At 36.0% G+C, this 9,324-nt stretch overlaps 2 protein-coding genes across 6 annotated transcripts; both read left to right on the top strand.

The window, feature by feature from the left end:
* Window positions 1–383: 383 nt before the first annotated feature.
* LOC147521301 (UMP-CMP kinase 1-like) lies at window positions 384–1,522 on the top strand. 5 transcript variants are annotated; one of them, XM_086606236.1, is made up of 3 exons: window positions 384–672; window positions 990–1,060; window positions 1,247–1,522. In XM_086606236.1, exons 1-3 carry the CDS (start codon window positions 517–519, stop codon window positions 1,332–1,334), a joined length of 315 nt encoding a protein of 104 aa, XP_086462362.1. In that variant the 5' UTR covers window positions 384–516; the 3' UTR covers window positions 1,335–1,522. The 5 variants fall into 5 exon arrangements, 3 of the variants coding, with proteins under 3 accessions (XP_086462362.1, XP_086462494.1, XP_086462432.1); XM_086606368.1 differs by having other exon boundaries at window positions 1,231–1,365; XR_015221376.1 differs by having other exon boundaries at window positions 547–679; window positions 1,231–1,365.
* Window positions 1,523–4,877: 3,355 nt separating this feature from the next.
* Window positions 4,878–8,433, top strand: LOC147521300 (phytosulfokine receptor 1-like). Its single transcript, XM_086605786.1, is given in 3 exon segments — window positions 4,878–5,715; window positions 5,717–6,811; window positions 6,814–8,433. Coding segments are annotated over 3 exon segments (3,099 nt in total). The 5' UTR covers window positions 4,878–5,016; the 3' UTR covers window positions 8,119–8,433.
* The last annotated feature ends 891 nt before the right edge of the window (window positions 8,434–9,324 follow it).

Here is a 9,324-nt window from a genome sequence, read left to right as displayed (position 1 = left end):
TTCAGAGATATATACGATTACAAATATCAGTGATATTTCGGCAATATTTATGATATTTTGCGATATTTTGTGTATATAACAATTTTATTTAATATTTATCATTATATTTCAAATAAATATAAATAATGTATCATGATATATCAAGAAATATCCACAATATTTGCATGTGAAACAATGTCAAATATCTCCAAAAAGGAGGATATATCCACGATATATATCGATAAATGGGTATATCTTGATATTTTATACTACGATCTTAACTACTCGCCCAAACCTTTGGGTTTGATCATAATCATCATATAAGTACTGGCGAACTTTGCCGAACGCAGGTATTATTTGTTTGTCATTGGTATTTCAAAAAATATATATTACTATATAGACGAGCAAAACAATAGATCAGGTGGCCCCTGGATGTTGTGGCAATGCAGGGCAATGTTGCATATGGCTTGAGTAATGTACATTGGTATCTGTAAGGAATGTTTTACTTTTGAACATTATGAGTTCATTGGATTCTAAATGAAGTCGAGCAGTGCCATGATTAAGGAGTACATGGATAAGGGCGATTTTATGACAAGGCTTTTGAAACAAGCGATGCAAGAAAGTGGTAAGAAAAGGTTTCTACTTGACAGGTTTCCCCGTAGCTTGGACAATCTTGCTGCATACCAGAGTTTGGTAAGTGGTAAGTTTTCTGTGTAAATTTAACAACTTCAATTCAAACTTTCTGAGTCATGCAATGATAGGAATTGAGCCGGAACTTGTAATATATTTGGAATGTCTGGAGGAAGTGATGATTGAACGTGGTTTGAAGAGGAATCAGGTTGGATAGTGCAGCTTTTGGACTGTTAATGTTCTGATGTTCTAGTTTCTTGTTGTTTTCTATGCTGATGGTCATTTGTTTCTCTTATTCCTAATGATGGTTAATTTGTTGTTTTGCTTATTTTCTTGTTCACAAAGTTTGGTGAATTTACACAGTTTCGCTCTCTTCTCAGATTGATGCTAACAAATCTGTGGAAGAGACTTTCAAGGAAATTGAGCCTATTTTTCTCAAGGGGGACAGAAGGTGAGTTGCTTTCTATCAACTCCACATATCTAGTGCTACCTATGTTGAAATTACCGCTGGTAGGCATTCATATCCACAGATCCACTACACATTTGGATATCCATTAGGGGTACAGAGATCTATATACCATCTTTTAACTAGTTTAATTACATGGTTCTGACTTCTCACAGTTGAAACTCCATGAAGCTATCAGAACTCCGTGATCTGGATTACATATTATATATCTGTTTGGAGAGCTGCTAAGGATGCTGACATACAATTCATGCTGGCATGATGAAGAATTCAGTTTGATGATGAGAAATTACTTCTCAACATTTGTATCAGATAGTTAATTGCATTATGATTATACGAGGAACACTTACCACATGTCTGTTTTTAGTGCAAGTGTGCAACTAAGTTGGGATTTAGAAGTTAGAACTAGTGCTAACTGCTAAAGTTGAAATTGATTTTTTATTATGGGTCGATGGTCACTGACTTACAGTTTTGTACGTTAGTTAGTTCAATTTCCCCGCAGTCGGGCATAAACAGGGAGAATAGCATTCAAAGCCTTCAGCCTTGTGAGTTAATAAAAGAGAAACAATTCAAAAAAATAAAGGGTCCAAGTGTTGAACAATCACTTGGACAATTGGACAACAGGTATTGATTAAATTTGTTAATTTTGGTGAAGGATCGGGACTCTGCAAAGCTACAACTATGAACTAACCCTCAAAGAACATCCATACCAGATGACCAGTATACAACTTGGTAAATATGTTTCATGACCCAGTTTCCAAATAGAACTAGATCAGGGGTAATTTCAAGGGTACTCTTCTAGAAAGAAATGAGTCAAGGTTACTCTCTCTAGCTTATTGGATTGTCTGATTGACAAAATAATAAAAACGAAGATTATGTAGAGATGATAATTTTCAGACGTGACATCTCTAGCCATATGCTGCACGCCTGCACTTAAAAATGAAATATCAATCAGAATATGCCAAATAGAACATCACTAGTGAAATCAAATATAAAATGAGCATTATATATGAATCCTCCAATGGTACTTCTTATGTTCTAGTTATGAGCTGAAAAGCTATTGTGCACGTCATGCACTCATGCACATACCTATCTAGATGAGCTGAAGCACTGATATACATCTGCTTAAATTGGCATTACGATGAGGATTTGATAGCTACAACAAAACTTAATAATTTGTTGCTGTCAAACTTGTCATAGTTTTTCCAATTTCCCTTCTTCTAAAATCTAAAAATGGTTTCTACCAGTTGAATATTGAAGTTTGTTCAACCTTATTGATCAGTTACCAAAAAAAAACCATATTGATCAAATTAATGTGGAAAATAAATTACTTTTAATATTGTTTGTAAACTCCGAAAGGAATGTGCCGCATAAGGTCAATGATCGTTGTGAGTACTCACATTTCTCGAAGGTCGCCACTAGTCAATGAATGCTAAATCGGTGTACTACAAATTGAGAAGTCTTAAAAATCAATTAAAGGGTTGCAACTTTCAACAATGTCAACTTAGCTATATTGCTATTTAGTAACCAACTACCCAAACTAATCCCATAGTAGATTCTACCTTGTTGAACCCATAGTTCAAGATTTCAAATTTTTTGGAATTCAGACAAATCCGAAATGTTAAGTTTTATTTTGTTATATTTCAAGTGCCATTTGAAAATTTATCTTTTTTCAACTTTTGATCAGGAATTTCAAATTTCTTAAAAACCAAAATATTCTGACGGAGAATTCCGTCAGAATTATGAATTATAATTGAACCAACACATCAAATCTCTTTTATTTTTAATAACAAGTATAAAATAGTTAAATTCCTATACGTTGTATTCCACGAGGCTATGTTATTTGATTTATAGGCTATGTTAAGCTCCACTTTGTGAAAAAGGGTCCAAGAGAGCAAGTAGCAGTGTGGCGACTCCTACATAAATTGCTTACCAGCATTGGAAAGTCACTAGTAAGACTTTCGAAAGTGATTGCTCATTACTTCATTTGTAAAATTTATATTTCACTATCACAGCCACAGATGTGTCTGCAATGTCCACAGAGATTCCAAGGTCATATTTCGACCAATATTTTGTATTTTATTGTATGACTTTATACAATTTTATTAGAGAGTTCTAAGGTAACCCTTGTTAGCAATTCACATAATTATTCGCGAATAATTTGCAAATCGAATTTTTGAAGGACAAAATGTATAATATTTCCAAGAAAGCAAGTAGCAGTGTGGCGACTCTTACATAAATTGCTTACCAGCATTGGAAAGTCACTAGTAAGACTTTCGAAAGAGATTACTCATTACTTCATTTGTCAAATTTATATTTCACTATCACAGCCAGAGATGTGTCCGCAATGTCCACAGAGATTCCAAGGTCATATTTCGACCAATATTTTGTATTTTATTGTATGAATTTATACAAATTTATTAGAGAGTTCTAAGGTAACCCTTGTTAGCAATTCACATAATTATTCGCGAATAATTTGCGAATCTCATTTTGAAAGGCAAAATGTATAATATTTCCGAATGTTTGAAAGATTCGCAATAATTAATGATTTTTTTGCCTTGAAACGAATAATACAGATTTTGTCGAATTTTTCAAAAATCCTCGACTCAAAAATCCGGTTAAAAAATAAAATAAAAAAATGAATAAAAAAAAATTCAGTTGCGTTTTTTTATTTTTTATGTAATTTATGTCTTCACTTTTACTTTAAGTCCCTTGCTCTTATATTTTTAGTGATAAATTAATCCAAAAGTTTTGTTTTTATATTTTTTAGGCAATATTTAAATTGTCATGTCATGGTGTGTGTGTATTTTGAAATTTGAAATTTAATTTCAATCCAATAACAAATAAATGAAAGTACCTATGTTGACCATTCAATTAGTTTCAATTTTTTTGTAGCTAAATTGTTCATATATGTTTATTATGTTATAAAAACTATTTTGGCTAGAGTGACATCCTTATAATGACATCTTTATTGTACATCCTATTAAAAGTGCATTTCAATAATGAATTAGTGGCTGATTTTTTGTAGATATATTCTACCCACCATGGATTATATCTCTACAAAAAATTAGCTCAATTCGATATTTCTAGCATTGTCAAACTTAAAATTATTTTTAGACCGTTAGATAAAATTGCAAACTTAAAACACTATTTTTGACAAAGTTCAACATATTGGATTGAGCTAATTTTTAGTAGGGATATAATCCATGGTGGGTAGAATATATCAACAAAAAATCAGCCATTAATTCATTGTTGAAATGCATTTTTTGATAGGATGTACAATAAGTATGTCATTATAAGGATGTCACTCTAGCCAAGGCGTATAAAAAATAATAACTATTATTAATATTTACTAACATAATATCACGAATTTGAATTTTTGACTTCCAAATTTTTATAACCAAACATTTAAAACACGTATTAATTAAACACCACGTAATTATCGTATTGACCGTTCCGTTTTTTTAAATCACCAAATAATTCTCAAATTTTTCCCGTATCCCGAATTGCTAAGAAGATAATTTGCGCTTAAGTGTAAGTGTGTAAAATTTGTAACCTGTTATCTAGAAGACAGTCCATTTTTCTAGACTAAAACTTAAACAAGTTTCTTAAATTTTTTCTATTTGGCAAGTTTTGACTGACTTTAATGTAATACAATAAGCGTGTGTTACTCTATACAAAGGTATACTATTGCGTAGATTTGACAAGTTGCACGAGGTGAGACTCAGGATTCTGAGTTACCTGCTACAACCAGTCCAACGGTCACATTTGTACACCCCCAACACTCTTCTTTGCTTTCGCTCTCTTTACTGAACATCCCATAACAGCAGGTCAAAAAAGTCAAAAATCTGACAGTTTTTGTCCTTGCTTTATTTCTTAGCAATCAACTTTCACTTCTTCTTTACTTGTCATATGCTTGTTTAAGGAGAAACATCATATATTATATGGGTTTTGGTACAAGTAGAAAGATAAAGATCCATTCTTTTGATTTTTTTTTTGGTGAGTTTGGAGAGATGGGGTGGTTTGGAGATATTCTTGTTGTGATCATTCTCTTGGTGTTTAGTCAAGTACTGAATTCTCAAAACCAAACTTGCAATCCAAATGATTTGATTGCATTGGAAGGTTTTATCAACAGTTTGGAATCTAGTATTAATTCTTCTTCTTCAGACTGTTGTAATTGGTTTGGGGTAGTTTGTGAAAATTCGAGGGTTACTGGTATAAAGATTGTGAGGCAAAGATTAAGAGGGAACATATCTGAATCTTTAGCTGGTTTGGATCAGTTGAAAATATTGAATCTTTCTCAAAATTTTCTTAAGGGCCCTCTTCCATTGAAACTGTTTCAAATGCAGAAGTTAGAGGTTCTTGACTTGAGTTACAATGAATTTACTGGCATGATCCCGGGGGAGACTAGTCTACCATCTTTAAGGAGTTTCGATGCTTCTGAAAATTTGCTTGTGGGTAACATCAGTGCAGGTATATGTAAAAACTCAACCCGAATCCAAGTTCTAAATTTGTCCTTGAACTATTTTGTTGGAAATTTTCCTAGTGGTTTTGGGAATTGTACAAGTTTACAGTATTTAGAAGTCCATTCAAATGATCTCTCTGGGGGTTTGCCGGAGGATTTGTTCTTGTTAAAACAGTTAAAAGGTTTTGCATATTCAGGATAACATATTTTCAGGGATGTTAAGTGTTGGAATTGGCAACCTCTCTGAGCTTGTTGAATTGGATGTATCACAGAATAGTTTTTCAGGATTTCTCCCAGATGTTTTTGGTAGTCTTGGAAAGCTAGAGCATCTCACTGCCCATTCAAATAACTTCGGTGGCCGTATACCTGCTTCTTTATCAAACTCCCCTTCAATCCGGTTGCTTTCTCTCAGAAACAATTCTTTGAGTGGTTCCATATATTTTAACTGCACAGCAATGGTTAATATTAGTTCCATTGATCTTGGTTCGAATAAACTCAATGGTCCCCTTCCTGATAGTCTCTCCTCTTGTCGAGCACTGAGAGCTATTAATTTTGCTAGGAATAATCTCAACGGCCAAATTCCCGAAAGCTTCAAGAATTTGCAGTCCCTCTCTTACCTCTCGCTTTCTAACACCAGCATTCACAATATTTCAGCTGCTCTTGCTGTTTTGCAGCAATGCGGGAGCCTAAAAACCCTTGTGCTCACCCTGAACTTCCAATCTGAAGTGATGCCAGCGGTTGCAGATATAAAGTTTGAGAACCTTACAGCTCTTGTAATTGCATATTGTGGCCTGACCGGATCTATTCCACAGTGGCTGAGAAATTCTACCAAATTGCAGTTGTTGGATCTATCGTTGAATCACTTGAGTGGAACCATTCCAAATTGGCTAGGCGGGATGCAATCCCTATTTTACTTGGATTTGTCGAACAATTCTCTTTCTGGAGATATCCCAAGTAGCTTGACCAAATTGGAAAGCCTCATTGACCGTAACATCTCGTTGGAAGAACCGTCTCCTGACATCCCATTTTTCCTTAAACAAAACCAGAGCAGTGCTAGGGTGCTGCAGTATAATCAGATTTTGAGCTTCCCACCATCTTTGGATCTTAGCTATAACAACCTCACTGGACCTGTTTGGCCAGAGTTTGGGAATCTGAAGAAGCTTATTGTGTTCGACCTGAAGTCAAATGATCTCTCAGGGTCAATTCCTTCTGAGCTATCACGTATGAAGAGCTTAGAGAGTTTGGATTTGTCCCATAATAGTTTGTCTGGAACCATATACCCCCTTCACTGTCCAACCTCAGCTTTCTATCGAAGTTCTCTGTTGCCTTCAATAAGTTGGTTGGGAGGATCCCTTTGGAAGGCCAGTTTTCGACTTTTCCAGTGTCAAGCTATGAAGGAAATGCTGGTCTCTGTTACGAACACTCTAACGCTTGCCCACCACAGCAGGATTCTCCAAATCTTGAAGTGCCTGCATCATCCGGCAAGGCAAAGAGAAATATAGGGATCATCATTGGTGTGGCAGTTGGAATTGGATCAGGGACGCTATTTCTTCTTGCCATAATATTCTTCATTGTGACAAGAACCGACAGTTGGAAACAAAATGATACCGAGACGTTTAATAATGATTCCTTTGATAAAGATTTAGATGTCACTGGATCGAGATCAGTAGTTATATTTGAAGACGAGGAGAACAATAAAGAGCTCTATATTGAAGACTTGCTGAAATCTACTGGCAACTTTGATCAAGCAAACATCATTGGATGCGGTGGATTTGGCCTGGTGTATAAAGCAACTCTTCCAGATGGGACAAAAGTCGCTATTAAACGACTCTCTGGTGATTGTGGACAGATGGACAGAGAATTCCGAGCTGAAGTTGAAGCTCTCTCACGAGCTCAGCATGAAAACCTTGTCCTCCTTCAAGGGTACTGCAGCTTCAAAAACGATAGACTCTTAATTTACTCGTATATGGAAAATGGGAGCTTGGACTACTGGCTACACGAAAAGTTTGATGGTACTTGCTCACTAGATTGGGAAACAAGATTGCAGATAGCACAAGGGGCTGCTAGGGGATTGGCTTACTTGCACCAGTCTTGTGAGCCTCATATTCTACACCGGGATGTCAAGTCAAGCAATATACTCCTTGATGAGAAGTTCGAAGCTCATTTGGCAGACTTTGGGCTTGCAAGGCTCATACGGCCTTACGACACTCATGTCACCACAGACCTAGTTGGAACTTTGGGCTATATCCCTCCTGAGTATGGCCAGTCCTCTGTGGCCACTTTTAAGGGGGATGTGTACAGTTTTGGTGTTGTTTTATTGGAGCTTCTCACAGGAAGAAGGCCTATGGATATGTGCAAGCCAAAAGGTTTCCGGAATTTGATCTCATGGGTGTTCCAAATGAAGGAGGAGAAAAGGGAAGCTGAAGTCATTGATCCTTTCATATATGACAAGCAGCATGATAAAGAAATACTACGAATGCTTGAAGTTGCTTGCCTTTGCTTGAGTGAATCGCCCAAGGTAAGACCGTCCACACAACAGCTACTCTCATGGCTTGAAAATCTTGATAGTTATGGCAAGTGAGGCAGGGACAGAATGGAATAAAAAAGGATCAGAGACACTGACATCTGCAGTGAATTTCTTATTTAATTTGAATCAGCTGTAAATATGTATTTGTATTTCATATTCTCGGAGTTTTGTGTTCCGAATCAGTATAGACTATAGAGGATCTAACCAACAAACCCACATATCAAACTCTTTTAAGTACATTTTTTTCTTTTTCACTTTCGAGATCAGGGTTTCATTTATGGATTACGCGACATCATCAGAGTGACACCTTCCTTGTAATTTGTCAATAGAGTTCTTCCCTGCGTACATTTCGATGGAGCTTAATACTGATTTCTTAGTTTGTTTATGAAGTAGTTGGCTAAATGGAGCTCAGAGGAGCCTACACTGTGAGCATAAAGAGGTCTATTTCAAGTCAAGTTTTCTATATGATGCATTGTTGTTGTGAGAATATCTAGTATTCTAGTTCTTTGAGATGGCAGTCCGAACTCCCAAGAGTCCCTTACATCTTTCTCATCTCTGTAGCACAAATGGTAACAACACACTAAATAAGTCATAGATGAAACTTGATATTTTTCTCCTTTTTCTGCCTTTGTCTTACTGAAACTAAACCAGTCTTAACCAATGACTTCAAACGTTCCTCCAAGTTATTTAATGAGCATTTGAAAACAAGTTCGGAAAGCCAAACGTGAACCAAAAAGTCAATGTTCAACTATTGGTGGTGAATGTCAACAATCTAATTCCAAGTAGTTGGTCAAGGAGTCTACATTAGCTGACAGTCGAAAGAGCAACTGTCCAAGGAAAAATTGCGCCTAAAGAACAACGCCTTGTTCAACTTCAGGATGACTAAGTTTGCTAAGCTGGGAAAATAAATGGTGCCCGTATGTGGTTAGAATAATTGAAGCTAACATGAATAATGAATTGATCATGCTTCTGCCTCTTGAGATGAAACTGTAAAGTGCAATCAATCAACAAGTGCTTCACTGGATTGCCTTAGATAATCAAGGCTCGGTCTAGGTAGAGTTTTGATCCCAGAATAGTTCCAAATAGCTCTTCTATCCACCCAAATTGCTCCTAAAAGGTGAGGTCTCTCCCGAGGACTCCAAGTTCAACAGAAGCTCCGTGCAACTAGTGCATGCAACTATGCGAGCTTCAACCTGCTCAAGAAGACGACCCAATGGCACAGAGCAAAGAAACATATTTTTACAAGGAGAAAGAGTATCA

This window comes from Coptis chinensis, chromosome 1 (assembly GCF_015680905.1).
Source record: "Coptis chinensis isolate HL-2020 chromosome 1, ASM1568090v1, whole genome shotgun sequence".
In the NCBI taxonomy this organism is placed as follows: Eukaryota; Viridiplantae; Streptophyta; class Magnoliopsida; order Ranunculales; family Ranunculaceae; genus Coptis; species Coptis chinensis.
The sequence above is the reverse complement of the archived record's forward strand: the minus strand, read 5'-3'. Positions and strand labels throughout refer to the sequence as shown.

Excerpts from the sequence above, each read along its gene's own strand:
- LOC147521301 (XM_086606236.1), top strand. The coding sequence starts at position 517 with ATGAAGTCGAGCAGTGCCATGATTAAGGAGTACATGGATAAGGGCGAT. Across the intron at positions 673-989 it reads TTGCTGCATACCAGAGTTTG|ATTGATGCTAACAAATCTGT; the intron begins GTAAGTGGTAAG and ends CTCTCTTCTCAG. Across the intron at positions 1,061-1,246 it reads TTTCTCAAGGGGGACAGAAG|CTATCAGAACTCCGTGATCT; the intron begins GTGAGTTGCTTT and ends AACTCCATGAAG.